Below are 23779 nucleotides of genomic sequence, written 5' to 3'. Positions count from 1 at the left end.
TTGGTTTCTGTTTCTGTCTATCTTACGCACTATCTCCGCCCTCAAGGGAGAGACTTCTCCATTTACCGAGCACCTTTTTTCAGGCACCGCCGTTAGATCAAAATTAGGTGTGACGGACTGCAAGAGAGCAAAGGACACCGCATCAATTTGGAACCGGATCCCCCCCCCCCCTGCTGTCCCTCCTCCCCTCCTTATGAATTTCTGGATTATGGGGACGTCGTTATGCCACACAGACGCTTTCCAAGATTAAATCACCGGAGCTGGAAGCAAAGGAGCACGTCAAAAAAAATGTGCATGAATCAGATATTGCTCAGATGCTGCTGCACATCTCCGGGATTTCGCCTGTAAATACCTCTGGGATGTTTATTTTTATGCTTTTGTGCTTTTAATGCGCGCGATGTGCAGTAGGTTCGTGTGCTGCCCAGAGTTGGCATAGCCCACCTTGATTATTATCTTCATTTTAATATTAGTAATCGGCATGATTAATGTGCAGCGTGCAGTAGCCTACTTATAACCATACAGAATCCGCGCTGTATCGTTGATCTCTGTAGAATGTTAATATAAGTGAAAAACGAGGAACTAATTGGCTCTGTGGATCGTTAGACCAAACGCGCTAACAGGAGTTCATATTATTCCCTATATTAAAGCGACGCAGGGGCTGTTTGAAGTCACATGTGCCCAGACCAAACAATTAAGATGACAAAAGCCGTCCTCAGAAGAGATTCTCTTTATTACCGAGGAAACTGCATTGGGATCACATCTCTGTTCCTGGATTGTAATAGAGTTGGAGGACAGGGAGCAGAGGAAGAAGAGAGGGAGGAGAAGCAGAGGAGAGCTGCTGAGCTGCACAACAGAGCCACTGCTGATAGGCAAGCTTTGGCTTCAGTGATGGACTGAGCTGACGGTGACGGGACCCCTGTGACAGCCAGCTTCACTGCTTCCTTCACACTTTACAAAAGGCATGTATGGACACACTGCAGCATAGGCGAGAACAGGAGGAGCTGCCCACCTTGAACACAACAAATTGGCCCTAATGATTAAATTACAACTATCTTCTCTCAAAGAGGACAACACTGGCCTTTCATTTGAAAACCATCTCTCAGGTCTGCACAAACTGATTCTTCCTTGGTCCCCAAAAAAGCAAGTAAACCTGGAACCTCAGTCCCTTCCCAAGTGCCCTGGAAACCCACCGGATTCAATCCGCAACTGCAGATGTAACTAAGCTGCTACGATTTCGTCACCAGGAAGTCCTGTTTTTTTGGGTGAGTTTTGTAAATGTGTGGGCAGAAAGTAGAGTGACATACACACAAAATATCTATCCCATCTCACAGTGACGTATTAGTGACAGCTGACCTGGAGAGGCTCACTAGTTGAGGTGTTTGAGCTGAGCGTCCCCCTTACAGCCTGAATATTTTTCAGCAGCAGGCTATGCCAGCTGTTAATACAACTAAAACTCATCAAAGTTGCTCAGGTGTCTTTCTGAGGCTTTTTTTTAAGGTGATGCATTGCAGGCTGAATGATCTGTGACTTCACAGTGATGAGTTCAGTGAAAGTGGGACATCAGCACACAAGTAGAACATTTAAGATTTGCCTAATGGATTTTATATAAATACCTGTGCCTAAGAAACATGTTTTAATGTGTTTTCAATGATAACATTTGGTTTTACCATTCTCCTGAAAATGTGGAGGCTGTTTAGGGAATTTGGCACAAAAGTGATGGGATTTGCTTGCTGTACCATTTTCTTTTGTATGAAATGCATTTACATTGGCACTAACTGCTTTCATGAATTGTTATTTGTGTAAAAATAATAGCCAGATGTCACAATAGTTCATATAGTTGTCTTACATGCAGGATGCCCCCAGATGCATTTTGTACACATAATAATGGAGATCACATTACCTGTAATATCATTGCACAAAATGCAACACGTGACACTGGGTAGAATATTATTTATTCATATAGTCTATTATCAAGATAATTTTAAATAAGGTCCCTGCAAACTCCCCCAAAAGGTGAAGACAGTGTAAGGATCTGGTTGATTGACACTTCGCTTCTTTCAAGTCTGCCAGACTTTTCTTGCTAATTTGCACTAATTTCACTGATACCTGTAGTTTGCTAATTAGCTGTCCCTGGGTGTTGCACATTGAACACCTGCACAGGCTACAGGGGTTCTGAGAGCTGATCATATGCTAATTTGATATTAAAAGCTAATTATTTATTTCAGTTACATCAGAACAAAGTTGAAATGACACAATGGTATTTTATTACTTATTATTTTAGAAATTATTTAATCATTTTGGCTTTCCCAGTTTATTTAACTCTTGGCTTGATTCAGTTTACAGAAACAGAATTGGTTCAAGTGCAGTAGTGTTTTGGTTAAAAGAACTATCCAAAGAGTGTCCCACTTTCACTGGACTTTGCACGGGGGTCTATGTGTGTGTATGGACAAATAGATGAATAAAATCAAGATACGTTTGTGTGGATTTTTCTGCTGTGACAGTTCCTCCACCTCAGCTGGCTAAAACTGATGTACTTGTAGATTGGAGACTTTGTAATGTTGCACACGGATGATTGCAAGCCACTATATTGCACTGCATACCCCATCTTAACAAAAAAAGTATAATGCAGTGGAGCGAGAGGAACTTTAGTTAATGAAATGTAAGAAGATAATAAGATAAGTCCAGCTCACACTGACTCATTGGCCCTCACAGGATTTCCTCATCCTCCTCCATATGAAATGCCTATAGGATATGAGCTAACTCCTACATCTCGTCATGGAATTATTTTCTTAGTTTTGTTAAAATAGAAAGGCGAGCGTTATTACGACAACATCTATCAATCTTTGTTGGTTCCTCATAAAATGTTGAGAATCTGGATACCTTGCCTCTCTGCCAGTTGTCAGCTGGGAGCCTGACAGCTGGCAAAGAGCTAATACAACTCCGAACACCAAGTTTCCGTCATAATTCTGCTGCTCTTCAGCCATCAATGCAACGCATGAAGGGGGCTTTCTCTTGTTGCCAAGGACAGAAAGACTTTGTCATCCAGTTTGAATGTAGGGACTCCTGTCAGCGAGCTTCTCTCCTGCAATCTCCTCAAATTGTTTTCTTTTGCTTCAGGCCATGAATTTCTTTGCCATTCTCATTTTTTCCCAGCAACTCAACAGAGAAAACGCAAGATATTTTTACCCTTCTGGTAATTCTCCATCCTGAGCCTGTGCTCTCACAACAGTCAAACGACGTGCTACCTCATGATACTCAACAGTTCTCTTATGGAACTGCCTAAGAATCGTCTCCTCATATCCCCCTCCTCTTAATCTGTTCCTACACAAGAGTTAGCCACCTCAGATTTCTCATTTAAGTGGGCAGCCTGGCTAGTTAGCATCTCATACAGCTGTGAACATTTTTTTTTTAAAGATAGATGGATTTCATAAGCTGGACAGTCTCTGTTGAAGCTGGCATGTCCCCTGTCACAAGAGAATAATCAAATGTTGAATGTTTTCCACGTTTTCCAAATGTCCTTGTTTGGATGACAGTTAAAATATGTATTGGCTGTTTTTTTGACTGTTTTTCCCACCTTTCTTCCTGAAATTCCAATCAGCGAACAAGGAATAGAAAACATGGGGATTAAGGCACTGATCTGTCGGTAGGAACGCTTATCAATTAATCATAATAACAGCTTGTGGTTAAGCAGCATCATGACATTTAGCCTACAAGGCTATAAAGGGCTGCTATGATAAGTTGAATGTTACTTTTAATAAGCAAGTATATATTATTTACTGTAATTTAAGTATATAATTTACTGTGGCCTTCAGATTTTCTCTATGGTGAGTGAAATTTAGAAGACAGTAAACCTCTGCTACTATTTTTTGTAAAAAAAAAAAAAAAAAGACAGAGACATTTCGTGTGTTCACATCTGCACTAGCCCCAGATTATGCTTCCCATGTATTATTGCATTTTAGTCAATCAGCTAAATATTTCTGAAAGATAAATCCCTGATCTGACCCTGAACGTATTTCCAGAATCCCCAAAGACTCTTCTAACCATTTAGATGAAAAAATATTCCACCTGCTATTAGCTTATTTCCCAAGATGCAGCTTTATTCCCTATTCCAAAGCAAAACTGTGGCTGGAAGTTCAGTTTCTCCATGTTTGTTTTGTCAACCAAAATTATAATGTTCGTTTGCATCTTTGGTCATACTTGTCTATATTTAAGCTATTATCCTTGATTTCTTATTTACATGCAGAGTAACGTTTATTTTTCTTGTGTTGTACCAAAGAAAAAGCTTGTCATTGTTGTTGTAAATGACTATTGGTCTGTCAATCATATAAACTAAAAAAGACAAAACTTGTGTCTGTGCCATATAGCTGCATGGACACATCTTCAAAGACGTGGCTGCCGCATCAGAGTCAGTTTGGGTTGGGTGGTCAAGCGGAGGTTTGCTGTGGCGGACCTGGAGTTTTAACCCCAAGTGAGTCAGTTTAGCGCCATACTGGTGGAAGTCTTCTTTTCACTACTGTCAACTGTGTCTAACTTTTACAGCCTCTTCTCCAGTCTGTCGTGGTCCAATAAGATTTTTCTCTGTTATATGTTTTTATATGTTCCCTTTTTATATGCTGTTTTCTCTGAAATCCATCGACACCACTGTTGCCAATAGTTAATTGGAGGTTTAACATACATTTCAGCCTCAGCTTTCAGACATTCTGCTCTTTTTCCTCTCCCATGGCTTTCCAGTCCTTTTCAGCACTGTGAAGCTTTACAAAAGTACCTCTACATATTGAGGATTTTTTTACCACTCAGTCCTCCACCGGAGCATCACTCACCCTCTGAGCCCTGCTTTGTCACACACCCAGAGCTTTATTTTGACATCCTCTAGGTTTGATAGCGCTATTTGCCTTTTACTCCGTCTTTGATACGCTCAGAGTCTTCCTCCTTTCTGTGCTCTCTTTACTTCCCAAGATGAAAGCAGCCATTTCTGCTCCCTCCAGGGGCAGGAATAGAAATAATTTTCATTTAATTTTTCAGTTAGTTAGCGCAGCATGTAAGTTATTGTTTAATTTCAAACATTAAGACCTAAACAGTAATGTTTTGAAGTCTTAGAAGGAAACCAACAAGAGGCGGTTCATTTTGTATCCCCTTATTTTCAGCTGTGTTGTGTCTGGTGTGATAATACAGAAGTATCTCCGTACAGTCGGTGTTAGAGCTTCAAATTGCAGCTTGATCTCTGATTTCATTTTTGCAATTTTCAGCTGCTTTACAAGCACAGCACCATGATAATGATTCTAAATACATTAGTAAAAATGAAGGTAGTTTGATGGAGAGCAGTGCACAAGCTGCAAACATGTTCCTATGGTAACTAGGCCACACTCCCCTTGGCTAGCTCACACACACACACAGGCAGACGGACAGGCAGGAGAACAGCGATACTTGAAATCACACATGATTGAGAGCACCTTCATATTGCTTATTTGGGTTACTGTTCTTTTCCCCCACTTGAAGGGTATTCACATTTTACAAACCCTGCTGCTTGACTTCGAGAAATTGTGGTTACATAGCAGAACACTGGAAGTCTTTCTTTTTGTTCCTCCAAAATGTATCCGTCAGTTTTCAAGCCGATCTCAGGTTCTTTAGCGTGGCTCCCTCGCGCCCACACTGCCCCTGCTTCCTCAACCCCTCCACCCACCTCCACTTTCAAATGCTGAAGCTCTACCTCTTCTGTGCATTTTACATTTACTTGATTACAGTGCTGTTTCTAAACATAGCAACGGAGTGGCTCTGTACACAGTCGGAAGTGTCCCATTTTGCTCAACTTTGCTTAGCATAAACCCAACAGCCCATGTTTTTCTTTGTCTGTTTCATCATCTTCTAATTAAAGTGCTATTATGTTTTGAGTGTATATGTTGAAGTCATAGTGGAATTAGATTGAATATGTTAACTCCTCCAAGTTTGTGTCTTTACTCAAAAGGGCGCTTAAGACTGATGTTTATTCACCTTGCATTTAAACGCACCAGCCATCGCAAGACACAAGTTTGTTCCATCAAGCAGCTGATTCTCCAAATGTGCGTGGCATTTCCAATGTCATTCTGCGTTTTGTAAATCCCTGCTCACACTTAAACCGTGTAAAACCTCCAGGGGCGAAGCTGCCGGGTTGTCAAACAGCCACAAGGTTGATCCAGCAAGGGTTTGCTTCTGTCAGTCATGCAGGCAGATTGTTTGGACAGCTCACTGTTAATGAATGGCCTTAACTTTCTACACACATTTCCGCCGTCTGTGGTTTTTAAACGATGAATTATGAAGGCACATAAACCACCTTTGGCCCAGTGTACAAGTGCAAGCAAGTGTGTAAATTTTGATTATTTAAAGAGCGACTTAACACCCTGTTTTAGCTCAAATATGCCCTTTTATAATATAAAAAAGTGTGCAATGATCACAGTAGAAATAAATTTGCTTTGTACTTTGGGGTCATAGTGCAAGGCGATGTCACAGATGTTCCTAAAAACTTTTATTTATTTAATTTTCAAACACATTGTAACAGTTAATATTTATTTGTTTATATGCACACATAACAACATTTTGATAAGGATATCTAAAATTGTTTTTTTAGAGAATTGTGGACCACATTTTACAGTTGAAAAGTAAACATTGTTTCTAAAAAAACTCAAACATATCTTAGTCAAACTATATTATTTTTAATTTATAAACTGCATTATAAAATGCATTTAGGCACTAGAAATAAACAGTTTAATACAAATATAACTTATTTTGACCCTTTTGAATAGATACATACAGTCCAAACTATGTTGGCAGAACAGATAACATAAAATAGAACTTAATTTATTTTAATTTATTTAAGGGCAGCAGTTGCAGTAGGAAGTAGGAAATAGTACACAAATAAAATATCAATTACGTGTGCAAAGCAATGTAAATATACAAAATATAAACAAGGTTAATGGTAAGGATCATAAGTTGCTCATATCTGGAGTTGCTTCTTGGTGAGTTCCATATGAATGAAAAGTGGCATAGTAAAGTAAGATGAGCCTTTGCCTCAGCATCGTGTTACTGGTTGCAGAAACTGTGCTGTAATATGTTGATCATTTGTCCAAATGTAATAAACTTAATTAGCATTAATTTGATAACAGTTTCCCCAGCGTTTAACCACAGCTTGATATGCACTGTTTATGACGGTAAACAGTGCACATGATCACAATAGCATTAAATTAGGATTTAGTTAGTATACCTTGACAAATTGACTTTTGTCATGGACACATTGGAGCTGTCGGAAAAATACCAAATTCCCAGCCATAATCACCATTTGGTTGTTGACATGAACAGTATTTACTAGTCGGAATGTGGCAATTACTGAGACTTCCATATGACATGAATGCGACATCTGCCCCAGCAGGCCTGTCTGTGAGTCACCAGAGGCTCATTGTCAGATGCTGCAGACCAGACATAATGACATCGTGTGTGTGTGTGTGTGTGTGTGTCTGTGTGTGTCTGTGTGTGTGTGAGAGAGAGAGAGAGAGAGAGCGAGAGAGAGAGATATCTGTTACTGGACAGTCGCAATGAAATTGAGCTCAGCTCCCACTCTCAATGCAGTGAATCGTAAGGCGTAAATCATGTAGCCCTCGTAACAGTGAAGAGGCCTCACCCCTGTGACATAAGACAAACTCACTATGACACATGTCAGAGAGTAAGTAAGTAGTTTAAACAATGCAGATTCTCATCAAGAGTGAAAATGCAAATGATGATCAGTAAAAGCATACATATGGCATCATTTCAAACTATACTTTCGTGTCCATGCTAAAAAGTTCTACATGTAGTGATTTGATTTAAAAAAAAATACAACGTAATGCTTTTCAGCATGTTTATTTTCAGCTGCAGTTTGAAAAGTCCCCGTACTCTATAAACCACCCTGACATCTATATGCTGTCCCAGCAGTATTCTCTGTGGGAATTTCAGTCATAGCTGTTTCCTCCAGACGACACAGACATCACTTGAGAGGACACTCTAACTTTAAAATAACTTTCCGAACAAATGAAACTGTGTGAGGCTGTTAACAGTTTTTTAATATGTGTGAAAACTTATTCACATTGAATCTTGAGCCTTTCTTTTTGATAACGTGCATCTGCAAGCCAACCATCAGGCACTACTTAGGATTGTATTGTAGTACACAGATCCAATTTTTCTCTTCAGATGCCGATTCAGATACACAAACCATGTGTGCGTACAGATGTGTAGAACTCACTGGGATCATTTTCAGCCATGCTAGCTCTGTGGCGCTTTGGAGGGCAATGTTGGTCTGTCAGTTGTTTGCACCACCATTTTGATCCAGACTGAAATATCTTGACAACTATTTTATGGTTTGCCATTAAATTTTGTACGGACACTCATGGTCACCAGGCGACAATTCCTGATGAATTTGGTGGTCCCCTGACTTTTCCTGTAGCGCCACTATGCTTGACATTTGTGGTTCTACATGAGATGTCCATTGAAAGAATAGGCATTACATTTGGTGCAGATATTTATGTCCCCCTCAGGGTGACTTGCTATCACAGTCAGTGATCCCCTGACTTTTCACCTAGCACCATTATCAGGTCAAAAGTTCAACTGACATTCCCATCATCCTCAGCTGTAGAGTAGCTTTAGTACAAATTAGCAGTATGCTAACATGCTAAACTAAGATGGAGACGATGGTATACATGAAATTAGCTGAACATCAGTACGTTAACTTGCGCTGTGTCCCAAATCCTTACCCTCCCACTGATTCTATGTGGTGTATATGCTACATATACATTGTCATAGTGTGCTTTTATATTAACAAGAAGTGATGCAATACATGCAGTGCTAAATGTCCATCAGTTTTACTTAAAAAAAACAGAAAGCAAAGGTTTTTATTTTTTTACATGTTTCTTGAGCTGCTTCACCACCACCCACAACTTATTTTAATGTTTTCCCATCTCCTAGCCACTCCTCCATTATCTTGCATTGCATTGGGGGACAGTAGTATCCATCAACAGCACACTCAAAAATCAGCTGTATTTAGTATACATTCTGTCCGGTTTGAGTATAATTCATTTTGTCACTTTTCCAGTGTGAACACACTAGCTTATATACTAAAATCATGCTTAGAAGTAGTATGGATTTGCAGTACTTAGGATGTCGTTGTTAGGGTGCTGGCGTTCGCATTCAGCTCAAGCCATTATTGTGCCTAATTACAGCCTAACAGAGCCGCTAGCATGGCTGTGACCACAAATAGCACCATGGAACTGTGTTTCTGAAGTGTCGTCTTGTTATGTAAGATAACACGAGGCCAGGGATAGCCGTGGTGCTAAAAACTGAGTTGGTGGCCTGCTGGGACTGAATGAATATAACTGAAAGCAGAAGTACAAAGTTGTTTAATGAAAGTGATGAAGTAAACATATTTTATGTGGATTGGTCTCGTCAAAGTATAGCAAAAAACTATTTTATAGTTAGTATGTGGTAGGGCTGCTTATGTCGTCATTAGTTTAAGAAATGGAACCTTGTATCTGTATACTGCATCTTTTTTTTTGCTATAACAAAAGGAATCAATCATGTGAAAAAAATATATGATTTAATTTCTTAAAAAATACAAAGTTTACAAATGTGTATTAATAGAGAGATATATGCTAAAGGTTGAGTATGTTTCTCCAACACCCACTCATAGTCTTCCTCTTTCTGTCTTCCTCTCCCTCTGTATCACAGTTAGCTAGAGGCTGTTTCCACCCACACACTCCATCCTGACAGCAATTTACATTCAGAATAGCCCATGTGAACACATCCATGTGTTCTAAAATGTCACGTTTACTTGGAGCACCGCATGATGCAGGTGACCGTTTTAGTCGCAGTAATGTTAAAAATTGGATATTCCTCTGCGGGGTCATTCAGTCAATTTGATGTAGCTTTGCTTCTGAGAAGTGTCAGCATTCAGCCCCCAATGTGACAGGAAAGGAAACTGAAATATTTGCTTTTGTCGAGGAACAGTCCCGCCCTGTGGGCAGCAGATAGGTCTGATCAGTTCACTCACATGTGTGTTACCAGAAATACAGTGTTGTGCAGCTTGTTACTTAGTGTTTTTCATCATCTTTATTGTGCAGTTGTGTGCCAATATCTTCTACAGTTCAAGTAGAAGCCCTTGGAATTGTTTCCATGGATACCAAACAATTAGCTGGGATTCAGAATAGAACCTGGAGAGCAGCCGATTTACAGGCTTTGGGAGCGAAGAAATCATAGGATGACAGAGTGTCTTGATTCTCTGCTGCAAAGGGGGGAAAACAGCTCCCTTGGGTAATAGGTAATTAAAAAAAGTCATGAATATCAGCATGAAACATAATCACATTTTTTTTACCTTTATGAGACAAACCTATAGATAAATTAGTCGAAGATTCAATAGAAGGCCTGATTCGACTCCCAATCTCACAGTCGAATCTACACAGAGCCATTATGAAACGAGGATCATACCATTTTGGCTATGTGGGGGTGCTCAATGTCTGATTTTACATAGAACTACTGGTTTTCTCCCAATAAATTAATGTACAGCTTAAAATGATATCAACATATAATGCTGACAGCACTGGTGATGTGCAGAGTTGTGCGTGAACTTTGCCGGACATTCAAATCATTTATCACCATTGATGAACCACACAAAGAATATTATATATCGTTTTTAAACAGTACTTGGAATAGACCTGTGAGTACCCGCAACGGGCATATAGTTGTTGGCAAGTCAGCGGACATGCACAACTCTACACAAGCCCGATGAATGGCAGGCGAGCAGAGCAAAGAGAAAAGGCTCAACAATAAGCCTCAGTTTAGCTGGAAATGTACAGTGTAAGATACAGTGACTAATGAGACTGCAGCTCTGCAGCTTCTCAAGATTAAAGCGGAGCTACCGTGTGTAACCCCCACCCCCAACACACACACACACACACACACACACACACACACACACACACACACACACACACACAGACACACGATTCAACTATCAGTCGACTAATCGATGACAATTCTGATTCGACAATGTAAATCCTTTGTCGGGGACACCACTACATCCAAACTGTATATGAATAAAAATTGAATGTGGCTTTATTGTGCAACCAAAAAAACCAAGTAAAGGGCCCTGCTTTACCTTTACACATGCTTCTTTCCCCCTTATGTTGCTGTCATTACAAACCCTGGACTTTGTGTAGCTGGACACTGGAAATCTGATTATCAGACTGAATTACCATTTTGTTCAACGTTAACTTTTTATTTTTATTCAGACTAACATCATGTTAACGGAGTTCTTGTTAAGTGTGTGTTCTTGTTATTTTGTGTTCATATTTTGCCCTAATCTGTCGTTAGCGAGGGACATATCTGACCCACCAGTGTCATTTTCATTTGGCACAGATGCTGCGGTAGTGGTTACTACAGAGAGCAGTTAACTCTTAAATTGACCTGTTTCTTTGATCAGTGTGAAAAACTTAAATTTGTTATTTATGTCACTAATATTTATGAATGTAGCTAGGAAGCTAACTAGCGATGTTGGAAGATGACGTCCCCATTCTTTATCCTGCCTGCTAAACCCTGATTGGTTGATTGTTTTAATTTCTGAAAAAATTGGACATTTGGGCAGCAATTCAAAGGTCTGGAACCATGCTAGAAAACTGGAAAATGTTTCATAAACGTGTGATTGGAGTGACATGGAGAGTATTTGCCTTCATTCTGCTGTTTATAAAACCTCTCTTGCATATCTGTGGCTGTGTGTATAGAGAGATAAGGACTGTGGAGTAATGTATGGAGTATTCTGCTCCTGTTCGCTGGCCTCATCTTTGTTAGCCAACACACGGCCATGTAGAGAAAGCATCACATCTGATTCCCTACAGATAGAAGTCTTTGCTTTTATAGATTCACCACGATGTTGCAGAGTTTGCACAAGCCTAAAGTCAGACGAAGACTATAAGGTTCAAGATGACTCAGCACAGCAGCTTCTTTCCACTGCATAGGAGTCCAATATTTTTTTTTTGCGTAATTTCCACTGGCCTTGGTTTCACAGTGTTTTCCAATAGAAGTTTGTTCTTAGTGTTTTTTGGAGGCTGTAGCTGTCTGTCCTTGTTGCTGAGCTTCACGTACACCTACTATTCTGCATTGTTGATTGTTTGTGATTATTATGTCTTTGTCATGTTTTTAAAAATACTATTTCCCTTACCATATGTGTCCAAAGCAGCTGCAAGGTAATGACACAAGCTATGAATAAGATAATCTAATAACTTTAAAATGAAATGTGGGTTATGACCTCATAAAGGGTACAAAATTATATTGTACTATTTTGTGATAATGTAACAATAATATCAACAAATATTACTTAAATAACTGATTTTTTTACGATTCAACATTATAATTACACAATCTGTTAAGCTGTTATACCCTTTATGAAGTTATCATGCAGTATTGTACTAAGGTGTTTGATTCCTTTTATGACCTATTTCAAAGGACATTTTGTGTCATTAAATCATCACACTTCTGTAAAATTGTTCATGTTGCCTAATGTTTTAAAATCTCACGTGTTAAAGCACTTTGTAAGAAAACACACACTCATTCAAACGTAATATCTCTCTGTTGCTGCTTTTTTTTGGTGCTATTTTGACTCCCCTTACACATTTTATCCATTCGTCACCAAATTTGGTACAAAATGTATTTGGATGAGCTCAAAAAGTTTTAAATATTTTTTTTCATGATTCCATACAGTTTTCTCAATATTGGCTGCCTAATTTAGATGAGCACAAGTACATATAAACTCTGAGCAACCATACCACAATTTGATGGAAATTTACTCAGCAACAGCCCTACAGCAACATGATACATTAAATGGCCATAACTCAGCAGCCAATTAGTCTGACTCACCTACAGTTTGCACAGTTCATCCTCAAAAGCCTTATATTCCCAGCATTTTGGTATAAAATCAGCATGATCTTTCATATAATGCATTACAAGTCATACATACAAGTCATTATATATATTTTGATGCTGTGCCTGTATTCAAATGCAGGACACAAACTTATTAGAAAAATACATTTAGGCAATTGTCCTTTGAAGTTGAACATCTGTATTTGTTGAATAGGTATAATAATGTAATATCAGATGTTGATGTCCTTATTTATCAATATGTTGTTTTTTTTGCTGCACTTCCCTAATAGACCAATCTCGCAGGGCAAGTTTTGCCTCTGTAAGACAGTCAAGCATGGAGACTCCTCCCAATGCCACCCCACAGCCCTTCAGACAGCCGGTGAGTACAGTAAGGTTTGTCACGCTCTCCTGATGCAAGTGTATGGCATATGTGAGCTTACTGCCTACAAAGAAAACACGTACACATTGGCGTTTTTGGGCCTGGTCCAATATTGTAAATTCCCACTAGGGAAGCAAAGCCAATGTGATGCTTGAAGGAGAGTTTACTCCTTCATAGATACATTTTTGTGCATAAGGTTTCCAGCTGAACCTGCCGGTAAATGATGGATATTTCTTATTGCATTATATTCCAACAGTTGGGGGTAGTGTTTTTACTCGGCACTGTATTTTATTCTATTGTCCCCTGTCGCATTTTCAGAGTTTTCTCAATCGAAGGTTGAAGGGTTCCATCAAGAGGGCCAAAAGTCAGCCCAAACTGGACCGAACCAGCAGCTTCAGACAAATGATTTTGCCCCGGTTTCGTAGTGCCGACCAAGAGAGGTAAGTAACTTTTGCTGTGTGAAGTGTTCATATAATTCAAGGTAATAACAACTGTCTTCTAATCCAGTGTCACTGGGGGGTTAGAGCCTATCTCAGCATGCCTTAGGCAAAAGCCAGGAAAACACATTGGACAGGTTGCCAGTTTATGACAGGACTAATAAATATATTTCTACCTGAGTGCTTAAGTGTTCACAGTTCACCTGATATACAGGCTATGAAAGACTGGAGAGACCATGGTTGCAATTACTTATGTGTTTTGTGTGATGTAACGAGATTATGATGCAGCCTTGTCTCGCCCCTCCCAGCTCCAGGGCACTTGCTCAATACTGTCCCAATTAGTCACAAAAACATGGGAAAATAGGGTCCAGGATGCTAAACACCAAAATTACCCTTTAAGTCTTGGACACTACTCAACCATCAACAATCAAATCAGTTCTTGCTTGGATGATTGAAGTGTCGCTTTGTGTACTGGGTGTTACTTCAGTGGGTTTCCTGTGACTACCTTACGCTAGAATTGCTTCTGCACTTTTGCTGCCACATGTCTTTTTGAGCTGCAGAACATTTCTAACATCAATACCTATATTCAAAGTTTCCTCCTACTGTAGGACAATTGATTGTGTACTGTAATGTAGTGTATAGTATAGTGCACTGTATTAAAGCAGATCGTTGCATTTGTTGCTGAGGGTTCCAGTAATGATAACTGTTATGTTCCTATTTCAAGTGTGAAATTGCCGTGATTGCATCAAGTGTTTTTAGCCTCAAATTTGGTGCTAGGATGGATAAACTCTGTCAGTAGTTTATCCATCCTACAACTAGTCTGTCAGTCTGATACTTTGGTTCATACTGAAATAAGCAAAACTAGATGTAAGTTTTGAAAGATGAAATATCCCATTGTTCCTTATATAAATTAAAAACAGAGTTCATAAGCAATATAACACATCGTTGCTTATTTCAATACACTCAGGGGTTAAGCTGGTAAAGCCTTAGTCTGGTATGACCAGTAGCTTATGATGGCTAATAATAAATGCTGGCAAACTTTAATTTGCTGTTTAACTTAAATTAGTCAGTTTGCTGACTTCATTGTTTCCTCTCCTTTCCTGTCTAACAACAGCAATAAATACACGAATCATCAACTAATCACTATTAACGTCAAATTAACTCTTATTTCTATTTTTGTTAAAATTTTTATTTGTAATTTTTCATTGCTAAAATGGCTTTTTATAAAATAAATTATTTAAAAAAAGAAAACATTCAGAAAAGTAGTTGAATTGAATATTTAATATAACTAACGTAATGTTTACAACAGCATTGTCACTATATAATCTACATGTTTACGTGTTTATGCTTGCTGAACAGGTGTATTAATAAAGTATTGGCTTTTTACTTGGAAGGTTTTATAGCACTTACTTGCAGTAGGGAGTGTAGTTGTTATCAACTCCAGTAATTGTGAAGTTGCCTTCACCTACCTTGTTCACTTCTCCAGCGTGGCATTTCTGCTCTGCTGACCAGTGACTTTGCTGTGTGTGTGTGTGTGGGAGCTCACAGAGAGCAGGATTTCTAGAAATGCAGGATGCAACATCAATGCAGCTTCCAGCACACCTGTAACTGACAGCAATGACAAATGCTATTTTGGGGACTAGTTCTAAGGACACTGCAATGTCATGCCTTCCCATCTGGATGGGCAGTAGCTAGATCTGTGGTATGCTCAAGGACAATAAATTATATTTGTTTCATGAACACACTTTGGAAACAGTGTAAAACCGCTAGTGGGCTACTTAAAGCAAATGGAACCATTCTTAACGTTAATGTTACACCTGTGCTTTTCCTGTTTCCTGATCTGTTGCTACTTCTGGCCACATTTAATACACTGGAGTTAAAATTGGTAGATTTGGTAGAAGTCCCCCAGATGACATTGATGAAAGCCTGACTTTTTATGCAGCGCCATATCAAAATGTCCAGTAGTCCTTCACTTCAGTTCAAGACAATGATGAATTCTCATCAACCTTGCTAACATTAGCATTGGTGTTATCCTGAAGGAAGATGTGTTCTAATCCTTTTGTCACCAAGTCATCAAGTTAATTTTGTCTTTTGAGTAATATCTGCATACTGATACCACCTCACACATCGCCATGTCAGACAGGAACTCCTATGATGAAATTACATTTTCAGTTCAGTAGAGCGTATTTAAAGGAAAGGAAGTAGATACCATAACCTTTTTTGAATAAATAAATGTTTATTTTCGATTGATTTTTGTTTTCATTGTATACTACTTTTATTGATAGCTATTTTCAGATGTTTATCACCCTGGGCAGGTTGGATGGTTAATTTCAGCAGTTATCAAAGCCTATCAGCCTACTGTATTATATATATTAGTATGGTGACAATGTTTAAACACTTTGACCTGACAAAAATACAACAGTTATTGAAACCGTGTTTTAATTAAATGTGTAGTTTGGAGTCAGTGTGCTGGTGTTTTCTAAAACTATCATGTTATTTTTGTAAAATATTATTTTATTTTCAATGGTCTGTTGGACATTGCTAGAATTAAATGATGCCAGTGTCAGTGGGATTTCTGTTATCTGATTGTGTCAGGATGCGATAGCTTGCAGCTCTACAGGCTCTCATGACAGGTTTTCTTGTTTTGTATTCTGACTTGAGGTCACACCTCAGAGGATTCTGGCTTCCACTGTGATCAAAAATTTATGCAGTCTTCACACAATCCAGTCACGATGCACATATGGGAAATGTAAAGATGTAGAGAGGGAGATGCAGAAAGTAAAAATGTAAAGCTGACAGTACACTTTCCACACGCCACAGGAGATGCGTAATAGACATTTTTAGGGCAGGTGTGGATGTCCTACGCTCAGAGATGTGAACTGCATCGTTTAGCAGAGGATGTAAAAATTCTTTGTTCTAAAATGCACAGTGAGTGCCAATTCAGAAGCCCAGTTCAAATGTTACAATGAATTATATATTAAGCCAAGGGGTTCTGTGGAGGCAGCGCTGAAGGAGGTGTTGGGGTTAAAGGGACTTTCTGCTTCAGCCAGTGTGCTTTCCCCTCTAACCACAGCCGTTCTCCAGCTCCTGCCGCTGCTTCAGACAGATGCCTTCACAGCCTGCTTTGAGTTCTGCCCACACACACTTAATTCACTCAGTAGCATTAAGTTGACTTTGCTATAAACCCTCAGCGTCCAACTTCACACTCTAGCTTTCCAACGCAGCTGCTCTACCTCTTCTGCCAAGTCGGTTTACCAAAGCATTTTTCATGTACTTCATTCTGCGATGGCAGAGTCAGCCCCTTGATTCATTGCACCTCTCACCAACATCAAATCTGGCCTTAAATTAGCGCTGCTCATTTGCTGCATAATTATCAGGTGTTCCTTCAAAGCTGCTGCTTTTTCTTTTCCCTCATTTTCTCTCTTAGGTTCAAAGGCAGCGTTAAAAATGCAGCATGCTAGCTCCAGCCTCGAATAGATGAACTCTACATTTTTTTTAGTTCATTCTTCTTCAAAATTACTTTTAGAAAATGTTAAAAGAATAGTTACATTAGTAACATATAACATAGTATAATAGTAACATTTTGGGAAATACACTTAATCACATTCTCACTAATAGTTAGATGAGAAGATTGTTACCACATATTCCTCATATTTGTCGGTTAAATATGAAGCTAAAGCCAAAAGCCAGTTAGCTAACTTAGCATACAATTGAGATGTAACGTGTTAATTAGTGAGCTTTAGAGGTGCTGGTGGATGAATTTTGTTACCTTTGGACAGAGCCGGGCTAGCAGTTTCCCCTGTTTTCAGTCTTTATGCTAAGCTTATGGCTGCTGGTTGTAGCTTTATATTTAATGGAAAAATATGAGAGTGGTATCGATCTTTTCTTCTAACTCTCTGCAAGAAAGCAAATAGTCATGTTTCCCAAAATGTGGAACTATTGCTTTAACTATTATGCAGAAAGGAAGCTCCAGCGTTTCATTTTAGGTAATCTTCACATTTTTAAATTTATTCTTAAAACCTAGTTTTGGAAAATGTTAATAGGAATAGACATTGCAACACTACAATATTACTGCTGATTAGCCCCACTGAAATTCTCCTCTTAGTTTACATGTTCTCCATTTACACAGGCAGTACCAACAATACATTTACATTTGTATTTTTAAGGTCTTGTGCAGTTCTAGGAAATTATAGAATTGCAATTTCAGACTCCAAACAGTTTTTCAAACTCCAACAAGTAAGAAACTGTTGGCCATGTCCTAACATGCAGTATGAATCACACGAGTCGAGTCAACAAACCAAACTGGAAACACCAGAACTGAAAATCTGGTAGTCTTAACTTTTCCATAAACTCATTATAAAAGGATCAGATCATACTGAAATTGCAGGAGAGATGCACAAGGATTTCTGTGCTGCAGTGACTCATTGTTTGTTAAATGAAAGCCTTTCTGGATTGTTTTATCTAAAGACCAATGATTATCTGAAATCTGAAAGTTAAATTAATCTCTTCTCTCACCAGGACACGATTGATGCAGAGCTTCAAAGAATCCCACTCCCATGAATCCTTGCTTTCTCCTAGCAGTGCTGCGGAGGCTTTGGACCTAGTTTTGGACGAAGATGCCATAATTAAACCTGTCCACTCTAGCATTTTAGGACAAGAGTACTGCTTTGAGGTGTGTTAAGCTGTATAACCTTTTTTATTGTCCCTTGTTTTACCTACCTACTAATGGACTAAAAACTCACTGTATACTTCTCTAGCCAACTAACCAATTCAGTTGAATTTGTTAAAATGTATGTAATGACATCAAATTAGATGCCACTACAAAGCCACTTCTCACCTTTCTCCAAAGTAGATAAATGAAGCGATCTAGTGATTTAAGGAATTTCTGCTAAAATGACATGTCAGTTGACAGAAAATTAATAGGCAACAATTCGTTTATTAGCTGTTTTTCCCTATTTTATCAGTATGTAAATGAATTATCTTTGAATTATAGACGAGACAAGAAGTTATCCTGAGCTGTCAGATGCGATTTCTCACATTTTATACATTGACATTGACATTTATATATTTAATTTACTAACCAATTAATCTGAAAAACAACAATCAACAGTAAACATAAATGTTAGTTGCAGTCACATAAAGGAATATTTTATTATAATGAATATACTATATGGTGCAGGTGACCACCAATTCAGGGACAAAATGTTTTGCCTGCCGTTCAGCTTCAGAGAGAGACAAGTGGATTGAAAATCTGCAACGAGCTGTCAAACCTAACAAGGTAGATACAATAGATTTTGTTTTCTTTTTCAATTCCACTAACTCAAAATGATCCAACACCTTATTTCCTCGCAAGATTCAAGGTGTAACATTAAGAACACGTGAAGATAAGGACTGTTATAATGCAGTAACAGAACTCCTCGTTTCACTTTCAGGACAACAGCAGACGGGTGGACAATGTGCTCAAGTTGTGGATCATTGAAGCTCGAGACCTTCCAACTAAAAAACGTTACTATTGTGAGCTGTGTCTGGATGACATGCTGTACGCCCGCACCACCAGCAAACCTCGGACTGACACCGTTTTCTGGGGCGAGCATTTTGAATTTAACAATTTGCCTACCATTCGTAGCCTTCGATTACACCTCTACAAGGAAACTGACAAAAAAAGACGCAAGGTAATGCATTCTGTGTTGATCTAGAAAAAAAACAACCTAGTTCAGTGTCAAAACCATTTTATTGTGCTATAAATATTAAAAATTAAAAACGCTTTCTTGGTAATCTAGGAGAAAAGCACATATCTTGGCCTTGTCAGCATCCCCATCTCCAGCATCACGGGCCGGCAGTTTGTTGAGCAGTGGTACCCGGTGATACAGTCCAGTGTCCTGTCCAAAAGTGGTGGTGTTGGAAGTGCCAAAGTGATCAACGCCTCACTACGTGTCAAGTCTCGCTACCAGACAATGAACATTCTCCCGATGGAACTGTACAAGGAGTTTGCCGAATACATTACCAACAACTACCGAACACTGTGTGCAGTCCTGGAGCCACTGTTGAGTGTGAAAAGCAAAGAGGAGGTGGCGTTTGCTCTGGTGCACATCCTACAAAGTACAGGGAAAACAAAGGTAAACAAAGGAGTAAAAATGTAATCTGATTGCATGTTATAGTTCCATAAATCAATGCTGTTCACGTGTCTCAAATCTGTAGTTTTATATCATTGCAATGGATACTACTTCCTTTCCTTTAAATACGCTCTACTGAACTGAAAATGTAATTTCATCATAGGAGTTCCTGTCTGACATGGCGATGTGTGAGGTGGATCGATTCATGGACCGTGAGCACTTGATCTTTCGTGAGAACACGCTAGCGACAAAGGCTGTGGAAGAGTACCTCAAACTGATTGGTCACAGATACCTCAAGGATGCTATAGGTAAGGCTACTGTTGATGAACCCAACTGCTCATCACTGTACATGTAATATTTAGCTGCCTGAATGAAAGGAGTATTTGAAGTGTGTCAGGCTAGGCTAAATTTCATTATAAACATCTGTTTAGTTAGCAATAAACAATGTTGAGATTATTTGATCTACATTTGTGATATATTTGTGACATTTTCCCAAATTACTCTTATTTATTGTGATGGCAGCAACAAGGAGAGCTGTCTAAATGTCACATCAATAAATATGAACTGTGCTTTTATAACATTTCTGTCACAACATAAAATGCAAATTTCATATTTTCAAGGTACAAGGTTGTTTATTAGTCATTATACAGCACAAGGCTGCATAACGAAACAAAATTTGTAGTTCCTTCATGCTACACACAGCATATAATTAAGTGTAGGCCTATATTAAAGAGGTGGTACTTTTTCCCTCTCCTTTATTGATTTATATCTTTTTTGTGCATGTAATAGGTTTGCAAAGTGAAAAAGCACCCCAAAGGGATTTCCCATGTCCCACACAAAACACTGCTCTGTACTGCATCCCTGTGACGTCACAAGGATGAAAGCAAAATGCGAGTCATATGACGCCAAGCGGCTAGTCCGACACGCCCTCAAAAACACAGATGGAAAAACACTGAGCTGCAGCACACACCTCTCCTCTCCCTTCCAAACACTAGCGACCCTCCAGGCAGTCAATGACTTAAAGTTGTTACTGTGATGTAGAGACAGAGCTCAGTTATAACTTTATGGATGGAAGATACATTTACAGATTAATAACTCACCACTCTGAAACTCTTGCTTCAGTCCATGTTGCTAAGCTGGTAACGGGAACATACACAGCTGAACCGAAGCCATGTTTACCAGCTTCTCACGACCCGCCCTTCTCTGCTTCTGACTGACTAGTAGTCCTTAAGTAGGAACTGTGCATGTGCAACTCCCAACAAAGATCATGTAGAGACAAGATGCATCACTCCAGAGCTAAAACAAAGCCTTCAAGGGTGAAAAGAGGAGCTGCAGCAATGTGCAGTATGACAAAAATATGGTGTTTTTTGACACTTAAACCATGTAAACTTGTTCTGGTACAACCCCTAAATAAGATTTTGAACCTGCATAGTACCACCTCTTTAAAATATGGTAACATATAAAAAAACCCAATATATACTGTTATTTATATACATATATACATACACGTATACACCCTGAACATTTCACAGTGCATTTTTAAAATCTGGGGTGAATGTAAAAAAAAAAAAAAAGCAGCAACCAGATGATAATATGAAAGTTACATCTTCACAATAAACAGTCTGACATTTGGGGAACAGAGTCCATCTTGACTGCGTTTGTGCATCAAGCATCATCAATGTAAAACACATTTTATCCTCTCATATAATGAAAGAAAAAGAAGAATAGCTGGATCAGCTGTTTTAAGGTTTTTCTTGATGCACAGAATCCAGTATACTGTACTTCATACAAAGGAAGACATGCCAGTTTTCATGTTTTATCCTATTTAATTATTAAACTCATTTAATTCACATTTTAGTTCATCTCAACATTTTCATATACTGTCATATACTAATCATCTTACACGATACCTTAGTGACCTTAGTGATAATTTTCTTAAGAAAGAAGTAGTTTTTGTACTGTGATACATTTTGGGAAACACAAAGACACTGTGATCTGAACTTGCAGGTGACTTCATTCGAGCCTTATATGAGTCTGAGGAGAACTGTGAGGTGGATCCCATGCGTGTCCCGCCGTCTGTCCTCGCTGACCATCAGGCCAACCTTCGCATGTGTTGTGAGCTGTTACTGTGCAAGATTATCAACTCTCTCTGGTCAGTTGTTCCCCATTTATACCCCTCAGTACGCATGTATCTTGTATGTATCTAGATTGATTGGTGCCTGAAGGCTTTTAAACAGCCTGCTAAATGCAACTCTATTTGGTGTCCATTTTGAGTCCATGCCAATCACTTTAATACGGGGTGTAGAAAAATCACTTTCCCAGTTCCCACATTTCCTGAAGGCAGCATGATTGAGACTTACAGAATCTGGGGGAGGGAGAGATTTTTAATTAGGAAAAGAAATGTAAATAAAATGAAAAAAGGAACACATCTTTGTAGAAATGAACTATAATTAAATTGAAAAAGTTTATTTATTTTGGTGACATTGACATTGTTTTTCAGGGTTTAAGATCTAGCTTCAACAACAAAACATCTTTTCCCCCATGTGTGTCCATAGTTAGAACAAATTAAAAGCGTTCATTTTGCAAACTCTGAAATGCAAGCAGAAATAAACAGTTTAAAAAATTGTTTCGGAAACACATTCTCCATCCTGAGCGGGATATGGTCCAGTTATTTTCCGTATGTTTTAGTCTCCTGACCTTGCTGAATTTCTCGTTTCAGCATATTTCCCCGGGAGCTGAAGGAAGTTTTTGCTTCGTGGAGGGCCAGATGTGCTGAGCGTGGAAGAGAGGATCTCGCAGACAGCCTCATCAGCTCCTCCCTGTTTCTCCGCTTCATGTGCCCGGCCATTATGTCCCCCTCTCTGTTCAACCTAATGCAGGAGTACCCTGCTGAGCGCACGTCCCGCACACTCACACTCATAGCCAAGGTGATGCAGAACCTGGCCAGTTTCAACAAGTGAGTCGCTTGTCATCACCTGTCCTCTTACACCAGCGAAGACATTGGAAGTTGACACTTGTGCTAAATGGGATGCACTTAACAGAGTAACATCACAGAAATAGAGGCTCGCAGCTTTGACTGCAAGGGTATAAACTGTTACTTACCCACAGTGAGCTCTGAGGCTTTCAGCTGCAACACAATTGTTCCTACCTTCACTCTGTACTCTTTACTGACATTTTATAGAATATTAAAGCAGTTCTACTGGCTTAAACATGCACCTATAATTAAGATATCAAAAGTTTGGTGACAGTTTAATAGATTACATTTTAGGAACAGTGGATACAATAAGGAAATGGTCAAACATACTTTTGACACCTGGGAATATTACTGAATGTGATCTTTAAGGTGAAGTTCATGCTCATGCTACATTATTTTAGGTATATGTTATATTTTGATAATATAATATTTACTCAAGGTCTCCTGTAATGTTGATTGACAGAAAATGATCAGTCAGTCATTCATTCAACTTACACTGTAAATTTCCCGCTGAACTGAGGCTTTTTGAAGACCCTTTTCTCTCTGCTCGCCTGCCATTCTCCGGTTTTCTGCAGAGTTTTGCGTTCAAGCCGTGCTGCCGACAACTGCATGCATGTCGCGGTTCCTTGCAGGTCTATTTCAAGTAGCCGGCTGTTTAAAAACACCATAATAGTCTTTGTATGGTTCATTAACGGTGATAAATTATCACGGACAACTCGGCACAACACCCATGAAGCTGGGGCTCGGTCTCTTCAGCAAGTGTCCCTCTTCTGCCAATAGGCTACACCATAGACTGTATAAACGCTACGCCTACACATGCACACTGACGACCCAGGGTTAGGGTTACAATTTTAGATTTATTTATGCACTTTAAAAACATTTATTGAAAGTTTTTTCTTTTTACATGTTTATTTACAGCATTAAATGTTGAAATGTATATTGTAATAGGCTGTATATTAACTTATTGGGG

General features: G+C 39.0%; 1 protein-coding gene across 4 annotated transcripts in view; it reads left to right on the top strand.

The window, feature by feature from the left end:
- The window catches only part of LOC119907381 (ras/Rap GTPase-activating protein SynGAP-like), a 44132-nt gene continuing 20353 nt past the window's right edge, over window positions 1-23779 (top strand). Inside the window, exons 1-11 of one of the 4 annotated variants that reach the window (XM_038725129.1) lie at window positions 1-1262; window positions 4365-4468; window positions 13197-13285; window positions 13604-13725; window positions 18241-18394; window positions 18902-19000; window positions 19134-19394; window positions 19503-19838; window positions 19999-20143; window positions 21843-21987; window positions 22555-22791. In XM_038725129.1, the coding sequence (XP_038581057.1) occupies window positions 4369-4468; window positions 13197-13285; window positions 13604-13725; window positions 18241-18394; window positions 18902-19000; window positions 19134-19394; window positions 19503-19838; window positions 19999-20143; window positions 21843-21987; window positions 22555-22791 (1688 nt within the window). In that variant the 5' untranslated portion in view covers window positions 1-1262; window positions 4365-4368. Of the gene's footprint in view, window positions 1263-4364; window positions 4469-13196; window positions 13286-13603; window positions 13726-18240; window positions 18395-18901; window positions 19001-19133; window positions 19395-19502; window positions 19839-19998; window positions 20144-21842; window positions 21988-22554; window positions 22792-23779 lie in introns of those variants that run through there. The other 3 variants (XM_038725130.1, XM_038725132.1, XM_038725131.1) reach the window with 3 other exon arrangements.

The sequence above is a fragment of the Micropterus salmoides genome, unplaced genomic scaffold (genome assembly GCF_014851395.1).
Source record: "Micropterus salmoides isolate LMB-PRFRI ecotype aquatic unplaced genomic scaffold, ASM1485139v1 Ms_hic_scaffold_17, whole genome shotgun sequence".
Classification (NCBI taxonomy): domain Eukaryota; kingdom Metazoa; phylum Chordata; class Actinopteri; order Centrarchiformes; family Centrarchidae; genus Micropterus; species Micropterus salmoides.
This window is presented reverse-complemented; position numbering and strand designations above follow the sequence as displayed.